This window comes from Pristis pectinata, chromosome 15, assembly GCF_009764475.1.
Source record: "Pristis pectinata isolate sPriPec2 chromosome 15, sPriPec2.1.pri, whole genome shotgun sequence".
Classification (NCBI taxonomy): Eukaryota; Metazoa; Chordata; class Chondrichthyes; order Rhinopristiformes; family Pristidae; genus Pristis; species Pristis pectinata.
This window is the reverse complement of record NC_067419.1, coordinates 42,637,536-42,660,381: the sequence shown is the minus strand read 5'-3', so window position 1 is coordinate 42,660,381 and position 22,846 is coordinate 42,637,536. Positions and strand designations below refer to the sequence as shown.

The 22,846-nt window shown below is 45.1% G+C and overlaps 1 protein-coding gene across 1 annotated transcript in view; it reads left to right on the top strand.

The window, feature by feature from the left end:
- The first annotated feature begins 9,970 nt into the window (after positions 1–9,970).
- The window catches only part of LOC127578574 (stabilin-2-like), a 154,609-nt gene continuing 141,733 nt past the window's right edge, over positions 9,971–22,846 (top strand). The window contains 3 exon segments of the mRNA XM_052030723.1: positions 9,971–10,440; positions 11,263–11,399; positions 11,507–11,622. Of these exon segments, the coding sequence (XP_051886683.1) occupies positions 10,369–10,440; positions 11,263–11,399; positions 11,507–11,622 (325 nt within the window). The 5' untranslated portion in view covers positions 9,971–10,368.

Here is a 22,846-nt window from a genome sequence, read left to right as displayed (position 1 = left end):
GTGCACCTGTAAAAGTTGGTGAGAATCATTTGGGTGTTCCTGGAATAAGTGTTGGTGAAGGAGCAGCAATGTAATTCCAAGTCAGGATGTTATCTGGAGGGATTGTTTTTTTTTTCGTCTGCCTGCTGCATTAGATAGCTGAGGAGGACAAGGGTTTGGGAGCTGCTGTGGAAGAAGCTACAACAATCTGCTGCAATGTAGAAAGCTTGGTTCACTAATAGGGGAGTGAACATCTAGGCTGGCGGATGGGTGTCAGTCATGATCTTTAGAGGATGCTGAGTTCATGGAATACTGTTGGAGCTGTCCAGGCCGGTGGAAGAAGCTTCATCCCATTCCTGTCTGGTGCCTTGTAGATGGTGAAGAATCTTTGGATATGCATTGCTACAGCTACCCAGCATCTGTGTTCCCTTTGTAGCTGTTGGAAAATCTTTGGTGCATTCCTACAGGTCCCTAGTCTCTGTCTTGCCCTTGTAGTCTTTGAAATATTGTCTCTTTGTTTTCACATCACAAGCTTACGGAATCAATTCCACAGCTTCCAGAGCAGGTGGGCAACCAGAATTTTAAGGGTACTTGCAACACAATTTAACATGGCTCCAAAAATAAATAGGTCTGGATTTTTGAAACAGGATCAGAAAATGCTGGCACACTCAGCAGGTCTGGCAGCATCTGTGGGAAGAGAACCAGTCAGTGTTTCGGGTCAAAGATCCTTCCTCAAATGTTCAAGCCAGTTACAGTGATGGATCCCTTCACAACTTTGGTCTGCACCCTATCATAGGTGTGGCCTCTGTTCTCCTCCCTCTAACTTAAAACACAATTGTTGTCTCACTTTTTCAGTTCTGATGAAGGGTCATGATCTGAAACATTGACGCTCTCGCTCTCGCTCGCTCTCTCTCGCTCTCTCCATGGATGCTGCCTGACCTGGTGATTGCTTCCTGCATTTTCTGTCTTTAGTTCTGGATCACTAACATCTGCAGTGTCTGGGTTTTGGGTGGGTTTTTCCAGCATGTAAGTGTAAGCACGAATCCTAAGTGTTGCCAAGTTCCGGGCTCCCCGTGAACACTGCACTTCTAAACCCATTGTCTGAGATCATGCAGTGTTTTCCCAGCTATGCTCACATTGGTGTTTGGCAGTTGGAAGAGGAGTTTGCTGGAATTTCTTGGTGTCCAGCACCTAGTGTGGGCAGTGATTCACACTTCAGTGTCCCAGTGTGGACAGCAGTCCACAGCCCTGCAGCAGAAGGAGTACATCTCCTCCCAAACTGCCTTTCCATCCATTCCCATCAAGCACTTTCTGCCCCACCTCGGGCTGAATCTGACAATCCCACCTGGATCTCCTTGGGACCTGCAGAACCAAGTCACATCTTCACCCATTCCCAGGGTGCTGTCACCAGCTGGGATGTTAGCTCCAGGTTTGCTCAGGACCACTTCCTGCACTCCCTTCTGAATGTTCCTCCTCTGTTTTGAGCAGTCATGGGCCAGGGGTTAGTGAGGATGCTGCATGTTCTCAAGGAGATTTTGGGAATATCTGGAATTGTCTCAGAAATCTCTTGCTTGGATGGAGCTGGGAGTAGAGTTGCCTGTTTTGAGAGCCTGGTGTTGGAAATGTGGTTAGCCCGCCATATTTGCCTGTGGATAATTAAAACCTCAGCGCTGTGGATGTCGTGGGAGGGGAAAGTTTCTGCAAGAAGAAGCTCCTGCTGGTCCTTGCAGTTTGACCACAGTCACACAGGACCCTTCATCCAGGCCACTGAAACAGATAAGATGCTTATCACCATGCCATCGGTGGAAGCCTGCGCAGGAATTGGCTGCAACTGTTCCCACGTTACCACAGTTAATCAAACTTCACTGGTTGTAGAGGATGTCACAGAGTCGGGGAGTCATTGACATTGAGTCTAAAAGCATAGAAACAGGCCCTTCACTTCACCAACCATCAAGTACCTACTTGTACCAATCCTACACTAATGCCATTTTACTCTCCCCGTATGTCCTGAAATGTGTGAGCTGAAAGTTTCCCTTCCAATCGGCCAGGACATCTGATTCTATTCACGGCACGGTAGTGTAGCAGTTAGCGTAATGCTTTACAGCGCCAGCGACCCGGGTTCAAATCCGGCTGCTGTCTGTAAGGAGTTTGTACGTTCTCCCCGTGTCTGCGTGGGTTTCCTCCGGGTGCTCAGGTTTCCTCCCACATTCCAAAGATGTACGGGTTAGGAAGTTGTGGACATGCTATGTTGGTGCCGGAAGCGTGGCGACACTTACGGGCTGCCCCCAGAACACTGTAAATGTATTTCACTTTGTGTTTTGATGTACATGTGACTAATAAAGATATTTTATAATGAATTCAATGGGGCCTTTTACAGCAATCCAGTATTTTCATGGCCACAATTACCAATATTAGTTTTTTTCATTCCAGACTAATTTACATAATTGAATTTTTATCCCCCAGCTGCCATGCCCTGATGACCTTCAGACCCACAGCTCCAGATCATGAGGCTCAGGATTCCCAGCAGTTGAGGTTCTGCTGTTGCATCCTCTGTCACGTGGAGAACTTCCTCCAACTTCAAAAAAGCCTAGATTTCCAGTGAGCTTGTGGATTAAAGCTGCACATTCATCCAAGTGCATAAAAAAAGAAAATAAACTTGAAATCCCATTAGATGTATAATTTGTAGTGAATGATAATTTCACCAAATCTGAGCAAAATAAGGCCTATGACTGCCATCTGGTGGCAACATTCAAAAGTACAGCTTGAGAACAGATGCAATGTGCATGAATCATTCAACAACTGTATTTAGATAGCAGAATTGCCTTAGAAAAACACCCCAAATCACTCTACAAGGGTTAATCAGAGAACAAAGAGATGACATACAATAAGTCAAAAGAAGATTTTTAATTCAACTAATTAAATAATCTAGAATAAAACATTCAGCCTCAGGAGGCTAAAGAAATTTGACATGTCCCCTTTAACCCTCACCAATTTTTATCAATGCACCATAGAATGCATCATGGCTTGGTACGGCATCTGCTCTGCCTAAGACCGCAAGAAACTGCAGAGAGTTGTGGACACAGCTCAGCACATTACGGAAACCAGCCTCCCCTCCATGGACTCTGTCTACACTTCTCACTGCCTCAGTAAAGCAGCCGACATAATCAAAGACCCCTACCACCTGGAACATTATTACTTCTCCCCCCTCCCATCGGGCAAAAGATACAACAGCCTGAAAGCATGTCCCACTAAGCTCAAGGACAGCTTCTATCCCACTGTATTAAGACTATTGAACAGTTCCCTAGTACGATAAGATGGACTCTTGAAATCACAGTCTACTTCATTATGGCCTTGCACCTTATTGTCTGCCTGCACTGCACTGTAACTGTAACACTTTGTTCTGCATTCTGTTATTGTTTTCCCCTTGTACTACCTCAATGCACTGATGTGATGAAATGATCTGTATGGACGGCATGCAAAACAAAGTTTTTCACTGTACGGTACACATGACAATAATAAACCAATTATCAATTACCAGTCTCATTTAGAGTAACAGTGAAAATGCTTGTTAGCTGGGAAAAAAAAACATTTTACAACATAGGAGGAAACTCACACAGTCACAGGGAGAACGTGCAAACTCCACACTGACAGCACCTGAGGTCAGGATCGAACCTGGGATGCTGGAGCTGTGAGCTGTAACTCTACCAGCTGTCGTGCGGTGCTGTAACCTGGAGGCAATGTGTTGAGATCAGGGTCTGCAGACACTTCATTGAATGGCAGATTAGGCTTGAGGAGCTTCTTTTTCTCATGTTCATAGGGAGAGAGAAGAAATGTTTATAGAGGAGCTGCTGATGTGAAGAGGAGCAGGTGATCACAGGGAGTATTGTGACCTAATTATTTCTGTTGGTTCTTTAAATCGCTGATAAATACTACAACTTCTTCATGCACAACTCCTGCACCCAAACATCTGTTGCTTGTAAAAGTCAATTGGAAAATTCAATCTTGAGAGTCATCTTAAGCAGCAGTATTACGAGTTATGTCAAAGTCAAAGTCATCTGCACAAGCATGTGTGCACGGGTGCAATGAAAAACTTACTTGCAGCAGCATCACAGGCACATGGCACTTTTCCCCAGGGCAACAATGGCTAACACGAGGGGACATAATTTTAAAGTGATTGGAGGAGGTTATAAGGGGGATGTCAGGGGTATTTTACACAGAGAGTGGTGGGTGCGTAGAAATCACTGCCTGCAGAGGTTGTGGGGGCAGATACATTAGGGACATTTAAGAGACTCTTAGATAGCCACATGAATGATAGAGAAATGGGGGGCTATGTGGGAGGGAAGGGTTAGATAGATCTTAGAGCTGAGCAAAATGTCGGCATCACACTGTGGGCTGAAGGGCCTGTACTGTGCTGTAATGTTCGATGTTCCATGTTCTATAAGCAGCATTCACAAGAAAAACATACATTAAACCTGATTAATACACAATTTTTACAAGAAAGAACACAATTAGAACAAAATAAAGCCCAATGGTGGGGAGGGATATGCCAGTGATATATTGGGCTGAGACCATCATTCTCCAAGGCTTGTTACATTCCTGTGCATTCGAATTGCCGTACCAGACCATGATGTTACCAGTCAGGATACTTTCAACAGCACACCTGGAAAAACTTGTTAGGGTGTTTGATGGAACGCCAAACCTTCTTAATCTTCTCGGAAAGTAAAGACGCTGGCACGCCTTCCTTGTGATTGCATCCATGTGCTGTGCCCAGGACAGGTCATGTGATATGTTAACGCCCAGGAACTTAGAACTGCTGACTCTCTCCATCACCGATCCCCCAATGTAGACCGGCACATGTTTGCCCTCCTTCCCCTTCCTGAAGTCAACAATCAGCTCTTCAGTTTTAAGATAAGATCTTTATTAGTCACGGTTACATCGAAACACACAGTGAAATGCGTCTTTTGCATAGAGTGTTCTGGGGGCAGCCCGCAAGTGTTGCCACGCTTCCGGCGGCAACATAGCATGCCCACAACCTCCTAACCTGTACGTCTTTGGAATGTGGGAGGAAACCCACGCAGACACGGGGAGAACATACAAACTCCTTACAGACAGCGGCAGTCATTTAAACCTGAGGTGGGCAGGAGTTCCTTTCCACAGAGGACAGTGAATGTCTGCAATCCTCTACGCTGGAGGGCCGTGGAGGTTTGATTGCCAGCGGTAGCTTAAGAGGAAGGAGGTCAATTTTTCAAAGGTTGGGGAATCTAGAGCGATGTGGGTCTGACACAGGAGAGTTGTGCCCTGGGGCAGACTCACCATGAATGGCGGGACAGGCTTGAGGGGCCAGGTTGCCTATTGCTGTGCCTGTTCTGTTGAGTTCTTGTGTAAAGGGGTAGAGAGGTCTTGGGAGGTAATTCGAGAATGATCAAACTGAATGCAGTCTGAGATAGAATAATTTTATTCACAGGTCCTTGGTTCTCCCTTATCTACCCATTTGAAATAATCTAAAACTTTCATTATTTTACAGCTGAATTGATTACTTCTTGTCAGAATGTCTGCATCCGAGGCTTTCAGGGAACCCATACAGCCCAACATAGTTGTTGACCATAGCCAACTATTCCTCTCTAGTTCAAAAACATGAGGAACTCAGCAGGCCAGGCAGCATCCGTGGAGAAAAGCAGGCGGTCAACGTTTCGGGTCAGGACTGCAGATAGGAAAAGGGGAAGCCCAGTACATAGGAGGGAAAAGCAGAGCAGTGATAGGTGGACAAAAGAGGGGAGGCGGGGTGGGCACAGTGTGGTGATAGGTAGATGCAGGTAAGAGATGGTGATCGGCAGGTGCGGGGGAGGAGGGGAGAGCAGATCCGCCGGGGGGGGGGGTGGGTCAAAGGTAAGGAGAGAGAGGGGGAAAAAGTAGAAGAGTCTAGGAAAGGGAAGAAGAGAAGAAGCAGGGGGGTGGGGGGGGGGTGTGGGGGGGGGGTGGGGGGTTGTGGGGAAGGGGTGTGGGGGTTACCTAAAGTGGGAGAATTCAATGTTCATCCCGTTAGGCTGCAAGGTTCCAGGACGAAACCCTTCCCCACAACCCCCCCACCCCCCCCAAATGATCTCCTTGAATCATACAAGGTACTGAGAGGGATTGACAGGGTAGATGCTAAGAGGCTCAAGGAGACAGGAGAGAGACTGCAGATCCTGGAAATGCATCTTTTTGCGTAGAGTGTTCTGGGGGCAGCCCGCAAGTGTCGCCACGCTTCCGGCGCCAACATAGCATGCCCACGACTTCCTAACCTGTACGTCTTTGGAATGTGGGAGGAAACCGGAGCACCCGGAGGAAACCCACACAGACGCGGGGAGAACGTACAAACTCCTTACAGACAGCGGCAGGAATTGAACCCGGGTCGCTGGCGCTGTAATAGCATTACGCTAACTGCTACACTACCGTGCCCTGATCTGACTGAATGGTGGAATAGGGTCAAGAGGCAGAGGGCAGCAGGTGCACTGGAGCACCACCACCTTCAGGTTCCCTCCAAGTCGCACACCATCCCCACTTGGAAAATATTACTGGTCCTTCATCAGTGCTGGGATTCAACCCTGGAATTTGCTACATAGAACACAGAACATTACAACACAGTACAGGCCCTTCAGCCCACAATATTGTGCCAAGATTTTATCCTGCTCTAAGATCTATCTAACCCTTCCCTCCCACATAGCCCCCCATTTCTCTATCATTCATGTGTCTATCTAAGAGTCTCTTAAATATCCCTAGTGTATCTGCCCCCACAATCTCTGCCGGCAGTGCGTTCCACACACCCACCACTCTGTGTAAAAAACTTACCCCTGACATCCCCCTTATACCTTCCTCCAATCACCTTAAAATTATGTCCCCTCATGTTAGCCATTGTCACTCTGGGAAAAAGTCTCTGACTGTCCACTCGATCAATGCCTCTTATCACCTTGTACACCTCTATCAAGTCACCTCTCATCCTCCTTCTCTCCAAAGAGAAAAGCCCCAGCTCACTCAACCTATCCTCATAAGACATGCTCTCCAATCCAGGCAGCATCCTGGTAAATCTCCTCTGCACCCTCTCTAAAGCTTCCACATCCTTCCTATAATGAGGCGACCAGAACTGAACACAATATTCCAAGTGTGGTCCAACCAGAGTTCTATAGAGCTGCAACATCACCTCGCAGCTCTTGAACTCAATACCCCAACTAATGAAGGCCAACTGTCCATACGCCTTCTTAACAACCCTATCGACCTGAGCGGCAACCTTGAGGGATCTGTTCTCCAGGACTTTATGACTCTATTAACTTGTGGTGGAGACCTGAGATATTTTCCAGTTGAAGTAATGCCAATACCACAGTCCAATGCCTCTGGACATCTGCACCGTTAGGCAGAGCATCTTTTGGATGAGATCTATCAGGGGCATAGATAGGGTGAATGTGCAGGGATGAGGTATCAAGAACTAGAGGGCAGAGGTTTAAGGTGAGAGGGGAGAGATTTAATAGGAACCTGAGGGGGAACTTTTTTACCCAGAGGGTGGTCAGTGTACGAAACCAGCTGCTAGAGGAAGTTGAGGCAGATACATGAACAACATTGAAAAGGCACTTGGACAGGTACATGGATAGGAAAGCTTTAGAGGGATATGGGCCAAATGCAGACAGATGGGACTAACTAAGATGGGACCAATGGGGTCAAAGGGCCTGTTTCTGTGCCGTATGACTCTATGACTCCATGTTAAAACTAAGGTCCCATCAACTTTCCCAGATGCATAGGAACAATCCCACATCACTTCTAGAAGATAGAATATAGAACAGTACAGCATAGAACAGGCCCTTCAGCCCACAATGTTGTGCTGACATGGCTAATCCCTTCTACCTACAGAATGTCCATATCCCTCCATTTTCCTCTCATTCATGTGACCATCCAAGCCCCTCTTAAAAGCCCCCAATGAATTTGCCTCCACCACCCTATCAGGCAATGCATTCCAGGCATCCACCACTCTCTCAGTAAAAAACGTACCCCTCACATCTGTTCTGATCCTACCCCCCTCACCTTAAAAACATGCCTTCTGGTATTGGATTGCTCAATAATGGGAAAAAGTTATTGCTTGTCCACCCTATCTATGCCCCTCATAATTTTATACACTTCCAACAGATCACCCCTCAGCCTCCACCGCTCCAGAGAAAAGAACCCAAGTTTGTCCAGCCTCTCCTGATAGCACATGACCTCTAATCCATTCTGATGAAGAACAGGAGAATTGTGCCCAAAGTTTTGGTCAATACTTTTCCCACAATCGACATCACTGCATCAGATGATACAGTCATTATCACCTTGTTGTAACTGGGAGCGTCTGTGCACAAATTGTCTTTCTTATTTCCTACAGTTACAAAAGCATTTTGGAAAGTCCTGAGGCTATGGAAGAAGATAAGTTTTTACACAGAGAGTGATAGCTGCCTGGAACATGCTGCCGAGGGAAGTAGTGGAAGCAGATAACAACATTTAAGAGGCATTTAGACAGACACATGAACAGGCAGGGAATGGAGGGATATAGACCATGCATCCTATCTGATGCTTCACAGCTTGGTCTGGCAACTGCCCTGCCCGTGACTGCAAGAAACTGCAGAGAGTTGTGGACACAGCTCAGCACATCACGGAAAACAGCCTCCCCTCTATGGACTCTGTCTATACTTCTCGCTGCCTCAGTAAAGCAGCCAGTATAATTAAAGACCCCACCACCCCAGACATTCTCTCTTCTACCCCCTCCCATCGGGGCAGAAGATACAAAAGCCTGAAAGTGCATACCACCAGGCTCAAGGACAGCTTCTATCCCGCTGTTATTAGGCTATTGAATGAACCTCTTGTACGATAAGATGGACTCTTGACCTCTCAATCTACCTCATTATGACCTTGCACTTTATTGTCTGCCTATACTGCATTTTCTCTGTAACTGTAACACTTCATTCTGCATTCTGTTATGTTTTTCCTTGTACTACCTCAATGCACTGTTGTGGTGAAATGATCTGTGTGGATGGCACGCAAAACAACGTTTTTCACTGTATCTCGGTACATATGACAATAATAAACCAATTTACCAATTTATGTGCAGACAGATGGGATTAGTTTAAATTGACGTCGTGGTCAGCGTAGACATCATGGGCTGAAGGGCCTGTTCCTGTACTGATCTGTTCTGTTCTATATAAATGGAAACTTCTTTCTTCCTTTTGGTTCGGTTGAATCACTTGGCATTTCCTTTGATCCAAGGCCTAGGAGCCTGCATCTTTGTCCACATGGCAGGCACGGTGGTGTAGCGGTTAGCGTAATGCTATTGCGGTGCAAGCAACCCAGGTTCAATTCCGGCCGCTGTCTGCAAGGAGTTTGTATGTTCACCCCGTGACTGTGTGGGTTTCCTCCGGGTGCTCCGGTTTCCTCCCACATTCCAAAGACGTACGGGTTAGGAAGTTGTGGGCGTAATATGTTGGCGCCGGAAGCGTGACGAAACTTGTGGGCTGCCCCCAGAACACTCTATGCAAAAGATGCATTTCGCTATGTGGTTTGATGTGCATGTGACTAATAAAGATATCTTATCACTTTTCCGCCTGTTGAAGTAATTTAAGGAATTGTAGTGGCCAAACTATGCTCCACAGTAATGCGATAAACAACTGGCTCATCTACTTGCATTGGAACTGGTTGAAGAGATAAGTATTGGCTGGGACAGTGGGGAAGAATCCCTTGCTTTTCTTCATGTCGTTCCCACTGGATCGTTTTTAATGCGCACCTGACAAGGGTTCAATGTTCATCTAAAAGACAGTTCTCAGCAGTGTGGCTCTTCCTCTGTACTGGACTGGCAGCACCAGCATCGACGTTTGTGCTCAGGTCTATGGATTTAGTGCTGATCTATTGACCTTCTGGTCAAGACGGAATCCTGTTGCATATCTATGTGACCTCCTTAATTTCACACCTCCCCCCCTCCCCTGTGCCCCTATCTGCCTCAAACCTCCCTAAAGTTAACAGCTACTGAAGTGTACCCACAAGGAAATCCGTTCATTTTTCCAGCCACTGTCACACAACTTTGTTTACATTTAAGCGACGAGAAAAAAAAAGCTCCCAAGGAAGACAAGATGTCGGCCTTGCAATTTCAACCTGTTGACAGCTATCAAACGTCCTGTGACTTTAGATAGCGAGTTTTGTTCGTGGTGGCGTGTGCATCCAGGAAAAGGAGGGGATAGTGGGCGGAGGATGGGAGAGCACATTCTAAAAAGTCAAGGAGATGGGAAGAAAGAAATTGCTCAGGACACTTCAGAGGAAACCCACAGAGGAATGTGGTCTCCCTTTAGAGGAGAGAAGTGAAATAGACTGTAGATTCTAAAGGTCTGGGGAAGATTGACCAGCGAGATGAAGCGACAATGGATCATAAATTTGCAGGTGATGTTACTGATGGCCTCCTTGACTGAAAATATGCTCCAGGTATGTCCTCACTTTAAGCAAGGGCCCACAGGCTCCTGTAGCAGCTGAAAGCCGCCATCAGTTAGTTCTGCAGCCCTGCGCAGACAGAAGATAATCAGCTGTAGGATGATTGGGGTGGGGGAGAGATGAGGAGGCTTGTTTTATTATGTGTGAGTGGTTATACTCTGTGAAAGCAGTGACAGCACAAACTCACATAGGAAACTTGCTGAGAAGTTGCACAGGAGAAGTTTACAGGACTCTAGAGTGGCTCTAATTAGGCAACCCTTTCAAAGGACCCACAATGGGCTGGATGGGAATATCAAGATGCATGTTCATAGTTCCATTGTGCTGCTATCACACACATTCCAGGGATGATGTCTAAATTATAATTTATCAGTTTAAAACAAGCAAAACTGAACTGTAATCTCTGAACATAGTCTGGAGTTGTTGGTTTTGTGCTGCTGGGCACAGTGTTTAGCTTGAACGAAGTCCAGCTCTCAGGGATGGGTGGAGAAGTTTGTCTTAAAACACATTATTGTGGAAGGTACATGTTCATTTGTCTGTGTGTGTGTACGTGTGTGTGTGTCTATGTGTATGTGCGCACGCACATGTGTGTGTGTTTTATGTGTGTTTTTGTGTGGGCATGCGTGTGTGTGTGTGTGTGTGTGTGTGTGTGTGTGTGTGTGTGTGTGTCTGTGCATGAGAGAGAGAGAGGGAGAGGGAGAAGCCATGCAGTGATGATAATGGTGCATTGCAGTTTTTTAACAGTTTATTACTTGAAGGGGTAAGACAGTTGACATTTTAATTAGAAGACAAATTACCTACTCTGCTGTATGACTTCAGCTGGGATCAAACCGTTGTGACAAGAAGGTTCTCATCAGGATCACAACCAAGTGTCACTCCTGTATCTTGAACATCAAGATGCAGTGTCCACAGAATTATACTCAGCTCACCGTGGGGAGTGGATCCAGGGACTGCAGGTAATGAAACCAGATCAAAAAAACAGAGCGGTGGGAACGGGAGGCAAAAATGAATCTTTGAATTAAGTTTGTGAGCTGCCATGTTCCTTTTTTTCATTCTGTGCAAGATACCGCATTCCACTCAAATCATTCTTTCTGTCTGTGCCTGGATGTCATCATGTCTGTGTGAAGGACATCATCCAACGTCAGTGCTGCGCTGGCTACTGGGGACCAGACTGCATGGGTAAGCTGGTATTCACTATCTCAGGAGGGTTTAGAGTACAAAGTCAAAGCCTGCAATTCAGTGTGGCTCCTTTAAGCCATCACAAAAGAGCCAGTCACCCGTATTAAGTTGTCAGTGTCACCTCTGATCCTAAAGAACCTGTGTTCAAGTCCCAATCCAGGGCAAGAGCAGAAAAAAATTAAGTTGATACCCTGCAGTGTCAGAAGTGAGATACCAATCTATACTCTCGTGTAAATATTCCAGGGCACTATTGCAAAGACCTTTCCCAAAGCCCTGAACCAGGACTTGAACTCACAATCATTACATTCACAGGCAAGTGGGCCGCAAGCGACAAGGAATGTATGAAACCCTATGGTCTAGAATGGAGGTAAATATGAGGTCTGTACAAAAAAAACCAAGTAGAATCATAGGATTGAATCATAGAATCATTATGGTTCAGTGAGAAACCATTCATGTCAAAAGTGATTTCTATTTCATAAACCCACATTGACTCTGCCCAACACTGTTATTGTCTTAGTGCTCTTTACCACTTCTTTAATCATTGATTCTCGTATTTTATGATGTCAGGATAACTGGTTTATAGCTCCCTGTTTTTTATGTCCCTACTTTCCTAAATAGTGGAGTTACATTTGCCACCTTCCTATCTGTGGGAACCATTCTAGAATCTATGAAATTTTATAGAAAGGTACAGCACAGTACGGGCCCTTCAGCCCACAATGTTGTGCCAACCTATATAAACATCTGCTCCATGATCAACTTAACCCTTGCCTGCTACACAGCCCCAAACCCTCCATTTTTCTTACTTCCATGTGCCTATCTAAGAGTCTTTTAAATGTCCCTGTTGTATCAGCCTCTACCACCGCCCCCAGCAGTGCGTTCCAGGCACCCGCCACTCTGTGTGTGAAAAACCTACCTCTGACATCTCCCCTAAACTTTCCTCCGGTCACCTTAAATGGATGTCCTCTGGTATTGGCCATTGCCGCCCTGGGGAAAAGGTGTTGCCTGTCCACTCTGTCTATGCCCCTCGTAATCTTATACACCTCTATCAAGTCGCCTCTCATCCTGTTTCACTCCGAAGAGAAAAGCCCTAGCTCACTCAACCTTTCCTCATCGGACATGTTCTCTAATCCAGGCAGCATCCTGGTAAATCTCCTCTGCACCCTCTCTAAGGTTTCCACATCTTTCCTATAATGAGGTGACCAGAACTGAACACAATATTCTAAGTGTGGTCTAACCAGAGTTTTATAGAGCTGCAACATTACTGTACGGCTCTTAAATTTTAGAAAACTAAAGAAATTCAGGAGGCTAAAGAAATTTGGCATTTCAATGCACCATAGAAGGTATACTATCCCGGTGCATCACAGCTTGGTTTGGCAACTGCTCTGCCCAAGACCGCAAGAAACTACAGAGAGTTGTGGATGCAGTTCAGCACATCACAGAAACCAGCCTCCTCTCCATGGACTCTGTCTACACTTCTTGCTGCCTCGGTAAAACAGCCAACATGATCAAAGACCCCCACCCACCCCAGACATTCTCTCTTCTCCCCCCTCCCATTGGGCAAAAGATACAAAAGCCTGAAAGCATTGTACCACCAGGCTCAAGGACAGCTTCTATCCCACTGTTATAAGATGTGAACAGTTCCCTAGTATGATAAAATGGACTCTTGACCTCACAACCTACCTTGATATGGCCTTGCACCTTATTGTCTACCTACACTGCACGTTCTCTGTAACACTTTATTCTGCATTCTGTTATTGTTTTCCCTTGTACTACCTCAATGCACTGTCGTAATGAACTGACCTGTACGAACAGTGTTCAAGACAAGTTTTTCACTGTACCTCGATACATGTGAAAATAATAAACCAATTTACCAAATTTACCAAGATGACAATCAGTGTAACCACCATCTCCACAGCCACCTTCCTCAAAATCCTTGGGCAACACACAAAGAGTGCTGGAGGAACTCAGCAGGTCAGGCAGCATCCATGGAGGGAAATAAACTGTCGACGTTTCGGGCCGAGACCCTTCCTTGGGTACCAAAATCCTTGGGTACAGGTCATCACAACTCTGGATTCATTGACTTACCACCCCACTAGGATCTCCAATATCAATTTTTACCTAATATTAATTTAATCCAGCCATTCTAGACCAACTGTTTGCTGCCATTTCCAGGAATTTTTTTCCTTTGAAGTCAGACACAAAATATTTGTGCCATTTCTCTCCCATTTCCCTATTCCCCAATATCGTTTCTCCTACTTCAGTCATTAAGTGACTCACATTAACTTTAGCTAACTTTTTTTATCTTTAGAAGCTTCTGCAGTTTGTTTTTTTATTGTCTTTCACTAGCTTATTCAAATATTCAACTTTCCTTATTAATGCAGCAAATCTGCTGGAGGAACTCAATGGGTCCAGCAGCATCGGTGGGAGGAAAGGAACTGTTGACATTACGCATCAGAACCCTGTGTCAGGACTGATACAGGGTTTCAACCCAAAACGTCGACAGTTCCTTTCCTCCCGCAGATGCTGCTCGACCCGCTGAGTTCCTCCAGCAGATTGTGTGTTGCTCCAGATTCCAGCATCTGCAGTCTCTTGTGTCTTCCTTAGCCTTGGACTTCCTTTGCTCATTTCCAAAATTTTCCCAATTATCAACATCTAGCAACATTGTCAACCCTTCACTTTGTGCCCCTTTGACTGAATGGTATCTCTTGTCTCTTAGCAAATGTTCAAGTCCTACTCCAGACCACTGTGCATGTAGCATAGGCTGCTACTTCAATGCTGTTCTGCATGAGTGCTGCACTATTGGTGACATCAGATGTCAACCTGAAATCCTTATCCCCTCTCAGGCAAACAAGAAAGATCACACAACATTATATAAAGAAGTGCAGGATTCTGGCAACTACTTATCTCCAGCCTAAGACAATGACCTAGTTATTTATTCCATTGCTGTTTGTGGGAGCTTGCTGTGTGCAAAATGGTGGTTGCATTTCCAATTTGTTAGTAATTTGGAAACAGTCTCAATAGCTCTTTCAGATGTCCAGGGGTTGCAAAAAGCACTGTATGAATCCTTTCTCCTTAGATCTGTTGAACATTGTGATCAGTAAATAGCCTTGAACTACTGCAGACATTGAATGTATAGACATCCCTTAGAATAAATCTGAAAGATCAGAGATTGAGAACCATGAAGATGTGGCATAGAGAAGGAGTTGAAGCCTGGATTAGATCAGCCATAATTGTATTGAATAACGGGGCAGGTTTGAGGGGCTGAGTTCCCACTTTAGTCCCTATCTTTTTGTGTTCTTATAACTGACCTCCATTAGATTAATTTCTCCAAGCCCTCATGCGTTCTTATTTAGAGAGCTTTCTAGTCTTAAGAATGTTTTCTGTAAGTCTCCCACCCACAATCTCTGTTACACCCTCAAATGAATCCATAACATTAGCCCTTTTCAGACTGAAGTTATTGCTTTAGCATTCGTTGATTGTTCTTTAATTACTTCCTTTATTTGATATACCTCCCATTATAGCTCTCAGAATTTTCATTCCTGGCATCTTGACCGATTGTAACAACATTAACCGCATTCTATCATCCCCTCAACTAATGGCCTTAAAGTACACAATCCAGTTGTTGTCACTTTACACCTTGTGGGATCTTGCTGTGCAATTCCAAAGTATTCTGAGCTCATGAAAGGTGCTTTAGAAATGAAAGGTATTTCTTTTTCTCCTTTTCCATGGAGATACTGTAAGAATAGGATGAGAACTTTCCAACTTAATCTTAAGATAAACTTCTATTTCAATTCTTAAAATGATGGATGTACTGCAGACTCAGTTCAGTGTTCTGGGATATCCTGAAGTTCCCAGAGTAGCCCATGTTCTGCAAGGGTTGACAGCAAAGATGCCAAGAAGCTGTTCATCTTGACCGGAGAGTCCAGGACCTCAGGATAAGGGACAAAGAGAAAGAAGAGAATAATTTTTTTCATTGAGAAATGAATCTTAATTCAATCTTCCTTCATTCAAAAGGGTATCCTAGGAATCCCCAAATTCAAAGCACTGAGGATTTGCAGGACCAAGATCATAGACTTTTTTTTGAAATCCAAAGAAATAGGATTGAGTAATTGTGGAATTCCAGACTGGTCTGGAGAGTGGGCCAGGCGTGAGGTTGAAGCCAGGATCAGGGTTGGGAACACTGGGGATCAGGAACGTGCAGCCAGAGCTGGGATCCAGAGTGCTTGGATGTAGGAAAGGATTAGAGTGATGATGTGGACCAAACGCAGGCAAATGGGACTAGCTTAGGTGAGCACCCTTGGCCGGCAGGGACGAGATGGGCCAAAGGGTCTGTTTCCGTGCTGTGTGACTCTATGTCTCTGTGATTCTATTTCCCACTCCCTTTAAACTCGGGAAAATTTATTATATTACTTTGTAATGTGTAACAAAAAGTGAACTAAAAGTATGTTTGAGAAATTGGGAGTGACCTCCAATAGTTGGAAAATCTATTAGTCCATTTCCTCCAAAGTCCCACAGGTACCATGAGCATGGATATGATGGGCCGAAGGGCCTGTTACTGTGCTGTCCAACTGTATGACTCCAAAACGAAGAGTCATAGAGTTCCACAGCACAGAAAACAGCCCGTTCAGCCCAACCAGTACATGCCGACCAAATTACTAAACTAATCCCATATTTCTGCATTTGGAGTTTTACTATAAATTTATCAATAATTATATTAGTGGTTACACTGAGGTTCAGCAGAGAAAAATTTTAAGAATTCTGCCTGTGTGGCTTTAGCATTGTTATCCAGTAAGTATACTCAGTGTTTCCTTCTTGATAAGAGGGCCCATTAATCCTACAGTTGGTGAAACCTTCTTAGAGTTTTAAACATCCTGCTTTTATAGAGCGGTTGCAATGTTTACTAGCCATGAGAAAGATTTGAGGAGAATAGGAAGTTGGCTGCCTTCACTGACCCAAGGAAATCTGTATCACAATGCTAGTCATTATCAGGGAGGAATATTAGCTAATTAAAGTGTTTCACTGGTTGAACAGCTGCCAGCCTCTCAAAGGCAATGGGAAAGTCTTGAGTCAACATGGAAACAAGAACTAAATCATGAAGATTATAACTAATTGGAATTGGTTTATTATTGTAACATGTACCGTGATTCAGTGAAAACTGGTCTTGCATACCGTTCATACAGATCAATTCATCACACAGTGCATTGAGGTAGTACAGAGTAAAACAATAACAGAATGCAGAATAAAGTGTAACAGTTACAGAGAAAGTGCAGTGCAGGCAGACAATAAGGTGCAAGGTCATCACAAAGTAGATTGTGAGGTCAAGAGTCCATCTTATCATAATAGGGAACTGTTCAATAGTCTTGTAACAGCAGGAGAGAAGCTGTCCTTGAGCTTGGTGGTACATGCTTTCAGACTTTTGTATCTCTGATGGGAGGGGGGAGAAGAGAGAATGTCCAGGGTGGGTGGGGTCTTTGATTATGTTGGCTGCTTCACCAAGGCAGTGAGAGGTATAGACAGAGTCCACGGAGGGGAGGCTGGTTTCCATGATGTGCTGAAACTGCAGAGAGTGTCCACAACTCTCTGCAGTTTCTTGCGGTCCCGGGCAGAGCAGTTGCCATACCAAGCTGTGATGCATCTGGATTGGATGCTTTCTGTGGTGCATCAATAAAAATTGGTGAGGGCCAATGGGTACATTCCAAATTTCTTTAGCTTCCTGAGGAAGTAAAGGTGCTGGTGAGCTTTCTTGGCTGTGGCATCTACGTGGTTGGACCAGGACAGGCTATTGGTGATGTTCACTCCTAGGAACTTGAAGCTCTCAACCCTCTCGACCTCAGTGCCGCTGATATTGAGGTTGTTTGGATTGGGCTGAGGAAAGATAGGTTTAGGCTTCTCCTGTTTCCTACCACCCATGGGCAATAGATGAAAAAACGATTCTTCCATTCATAAAACAAGGTTCAAGCATAGAAACTGCCTTGAGGTGGTTTCCATGAAGCCACCCCTCTGTGGTGACAGAAGAGTACTGCTGACCAGAGGTGACACATTGGCAACACGAGTCAGGCCACTTCGTGTGGTTTGCCCATCCAATGGCCAGCCTGACATTTGGTTCCAATGCTTTTCATGGAGTTGAAGGCGAGGGCTAAATGTGCTGACAGAGGAGGTGGTGTAAGCTACTCAAATAGGCAAGGCATAGGATATGGTATTGGTATTGGTTTGTTATTGTCACTTGTACCGAGGTACAATGAAAAACTTGTCGCATACCGATCGTACAGGTCAATTCATTACACAGTGCAGTTACATTGAGTTAGTACAGAGTGCATTGAGGTAGTACAGGTAAAAACAATAACAGTACAGAGTAAAGTGTCACAGCTACAGAGAAAGTGTAGTGCAATAAGGTGCAAGGTCACAACGTGGTCCTAATCTGCAGACAAATGGGATTAGTTTACGTGGGTAAAAAGGTCGGCATAGGTGCAGAGACCGAAGGGCCTGTTGCTGTGTTGTATGACTGTATGACTCTAAAACATAGAGCTCTACAGCATGGAACAGAGGCCCTAGTCTCATTTGCCTGCGTTTGATGCATATCCCCCTAAACCTTTCCTATCCACGAACCTGTCCAAGTACCATAATGAAATTCATTATTTCATTACTTTCTTACACTACCAGTAACAACATTTTGCCCTGCAGGCAAACGGGGTTAGTATAGATGGGCAGAAAGGTCAACATGGACGTGGTGGGCCAAAGGGGCTGTTTCTGTGCTGTATGACTGTGACTCCATGACATGCAACAAGTAGCTAGAGCAACATCACCAGCTTGCACTGCCAATGATGACAAATTCCTACCTTGCTGAGTCCTCACGGGACCTGGGTTCAAACAGGGTGAGCTGAACTGTAATGTAAAACTCACCAAACAAGTACGGTTTTGCAATAGAGACAAAAAAACATGGAAGTGCTCAGCAGGTCAGGCAGCATCTGTGGAGAGAGAAGCTGAGTCACCATTTCAGGTCCATGCCATTCCTTCTGGAATGTTAGCACTATATCTTCCTCCACAGATGCTGCCTGTCCTGCTGAGTAATTCCCACACTTTCTGTATTTACTTCAGATTTTCAGAGTCTGCAGTGTATTGTAATTTGCAATATAGTTTTGTGTTTGTACCATATTTTCCAATGAAAAATGAAAACACCAGAGAAAGGTGAAAGAATCTGCCCCCTCAAGTCTGTGCCTCCATTCAGTAAGATTGTGACTATTTGGAGCTGAGCCTCTGCTCTACTTTCCCACCTGTTGCCCTTAACCAATGACTAATCTGGCCACCTCACCCCTGAAAATATTCAATGACTCCACCTCCTCAGTTTTCTGGAATAGAAAGTTCCGAAAGTTCACAATCCTCCATAAAGAAATTCCTCTCCACCTCAGTCTTCAATTGCAACCCCTTACTTTGAAAATTTGTTCCCTAGTATTAGATTCCCCACACGAGGAAACGTCCACTTGAAGTCATATTTTAATTTGTCCTTGAGAAATAGATCATTGTTAAACATCCCTCTCTTGTATCCCCTTGATAGCTGGTTTGTGGCAGGGAGATGCTTTATAACATAGAACAGTACAGCACAGGGTCTTCACTCCACAAACCCCCCATGTCTGCGCCGAACAGAATGCCATATTAAATTAAATCTCTTCTCCCTCACATGATCCATATCCCTCCATTCCCTGCAGATTCTTGCGTCTAACAGCCACTGTTGTATCTGCTTCCACCACCACCCCTGGCAGCCTGTTCCAGGCACACACTGCTCTCTGTGTAAAAAAACTTGCCCGCACATCTCCTTTAAACTTTCCCCCTCTCACCTTAAACACACATCCTCTAATATTTGACATTTCTATCCTGGGAAAAAGATTCTGACTGTCTACCATATCTATGCCTCTCATTAATTTTATAAACTTCTATCAGGTCTTCCCTCAGCCTCTGTCGTTCCAGAGAAAACAACCCTAATTTGTCTAACCTCTCCTTAAAGCTCATACCCTCTAATCCAGGCAGCATCCTGGTAAACTTCTCCTGCAACCCTTCCAAAGCCTCCATATCTTTCCTGTAATGGGGCGACCAGAATTGCACACAATTGCCCACTTTCTTACATTAGAACAGAGGAGCAAAAACAGGCCATTTGGCCCCTCGAGTCTGGTCTGCCATTCAGCAAGATCCTGACTGATCTATCTCCCATACTTTATTCCTCTAACATCCAAAAAGCTACCCGGCTCAGTTTTGAATGAATGACTGAACCTCTACAGTCATCTGGACAAGAAAATTCCGAGGATTCTCTGTGCTGTGATTGGAGAAATTTCTCCTCATTTCATCCCAAGTGGCCTACCCCTTATTTTGAGATCTCGCGGTAGTGTAGCAGTTAGCGTAATGCTTTACAGCACCAGCGATCCGGGTTCAATTCTGGCCGCTGCCTGTAAGGAGTTTGTGTGTTCTCCCCGTGTCTGCGTGGGTTTCCTCCAGGTGCTCCGGTTTCCTCCCACATTCCAAAGACGTACGGGTTAGGAAGTTGTGGGCATGCTATGTTGGCGCTGGAAGTGTGACGACACTTGCGGGCTGCCCCCAGAACACTCTATGCAAAAGACGCATTTCACTGTGTGTTTCGATGTACATGTGACTAATAAAGGCATCTTATCTTATTTTATAGATTGTCACCCCTAGATCTAGTCTCTTAGGGTCAGGGAGAACATGCTCTCTGTGTCTGCTCTCCTAAATGTTTCAATGAGGTTACCTCTCATTGTTCTAAGCTTTAAACAACAGGGGCCAAACCTACTCAATTCCTCCTCATGTGAGAGACCTGCCAAGGACCATCTCTGGGTGAATCTTAACTGCTCTTCCTCCACAACAAGTATATCCTTGTATAGATAAGGAAATTCAAGTTGTACACAGTACTCCGTGGTCTCACCAAGGTCCCGTATCATTGTCATCTGTGATCCTTCACTAGTGTTCGTCAGGAACTTCCAAAATTGTGACTGAAGAACAAGTAAGAGAAGAATCTAAAGGTAACAGTGTACCATGATATCGCAGTTATCCTCTTAAAGGTCAGAGGCTGTGGGTTTTGGAGGCACTGTTAAAGTGGTGAAATAGTTAATAGAGCCATTGAGATACAGCAGGGAAACAGGCCCTTCAGCCCATCAGGTCCGTGCCATCCACTAACCACCCATTTACACTAATCTTATACTAATCCCATTTTTTTATTCTCCCCATATTCCCATCAACAGATTCTACCACTCACCTGCACATTAGGGGCAATTTACAGTGGCCAATTAACCTAGCAACCTTAGTGTCTTTGGGATGTGGAAAGAAACCGGAGTACCCGGAGGAAACCCACACGTTCACAAGGAGAACATGTAAACTCGACACCGACAGGGCCTGAGGTCAGGATTGAACCCGGGTCTCTGGAGCTGTGAGGCAGCAGCTCTACTTTCTGCACCACTCTCCTACCCCCTGCAAGGCCTGGAGATATTTGTTGAAATGTTAACTCCACGAGAATCATTTTAAACTGTTACAGTTTTGTGGAGTCGTCAACAAAAGTTTCTGATACTCCATCTAAGCAGCGTGTGCAAGCTTTCGTTGGCGTTATGGGAGCAAGGCTTCCTTCCTCTCTGCTGAAAAGCCTGACTTGCACTGTACATCCAGGGTGTTGACAGCAAAATTCATTCATGTCACGCTACCTCATGTTTCCTGAATGATAAGAAAGCTAACGATTGCTCGTGTTAGGTTAAATCATCAAAAAAACACAGTTGACCTTTTACTGAAATGCATGAGGCTTCCTACTTGGCTGTTAAGACCGGAAGAAGTACAGAGGAAAAGAAATAGAGAAAGATGTTGCATTTATATAGCGCCTTTCACTTTCCTCTTCGCTATGCGTTGTAGAATACACTTGGCTGATTCTGTGCAGAAATTATTTTTGCTGGTTATGTGCCTGTGATTAGGAATAGGAGCCCGAAATCTAATGTCAGGAGCCAGGCCTTTCAGGAGAGAAGTTAGAAACACATAGAGGCTAGTGGAAGTTTACAGCTCTGCTCCACAATAGCAGTTGATGTCAGACTGAGCAATAGCCAAAGGTATTAAGAGACATTGGGGAGAGGGTATACATGGAGTCAGGTCACAAATCAGGCGTGACGTCTTTGAAAAGTGGAAAAACAGCAAGGGGCCAAATGTCCTCTTCCTGTTTCTCTGTTCACAATGTGAAAGGGGGAGTAGCTGATCAGTGGGACAGGCTGTGCCTGATCTGCTTAGGACCCACTGCGTAATTGGTGGAGCTGACCCAGGTAATAGACATCTTAAACAGAGAGTCGTTGGGATCTGGAATGCTCTATCTGAAACAGTGGTGGAAAATTCTCCCATAGGTAGTTTGAAGGGGAGTTGAATTGTGGCTGGAAGACAAGGAACCTACAAGGAGGAAAATGGGAATACGTGGGCCTAAAGCACAAAGGCACTTTCAAGGACAGTCCCAGGCACAATGGGCTGAATGGCCTCCTTCTGTCTGTAAATTTCTGTGAGGATATGTTAAGGGACCCTCAATGCCTGTTGAAGGACTCCTTCAGATCCATGGCCATTCAGGATTTCACAAAGGTTTTTTAGAGAATCTCCAAGAAGCAAAGAATAGGAGAGATCCACCCCAGCTCCACAATCCCAACCCACCCCCCAACTTCTTGCTTCCTGTTCCAACCATCTCTTCAACCCCCAGCTCCCAATGCCATGTTACCTCAGGACCTCCTGGAATGGACTATTCCCATGAGAGACTGTTATTCTAGCAACAGTACCTCACCCAGAACCCGTAGTCAACGCCTGACCCAATCCCTAGTGATCCCCAGCCCCTCATTTCAGACACACTGTACTCAGTCAAGGTCAGTCTCGACCCAAAAATAAGCCCCAATCTGACATGCCCCACGCTGTACAAATCCAGGTTCCCATTGTGTTAGAGAGACTGCAGATGCTGTATTCTGGAGGAGCTCAGTGGGTCGAGCAGCAACTGTGGTATCCTGACATAGAGTCTTGATCCAAAACATCGACCATCCCTTTGCCTCCACAGATGCTGCCTGAAACTGTTGAGTTCCTCCAGCAGTTTGTTGTTTTTTGTTTCCATTATTTAACATTTTTATCACAGTGTCAATACAAACCAATCTCCATGCCCTGGAATTGACATTCAGCCACCAGTGGGGTAACCATCTTGGTTAAAATGGTTGGTAATATCTTG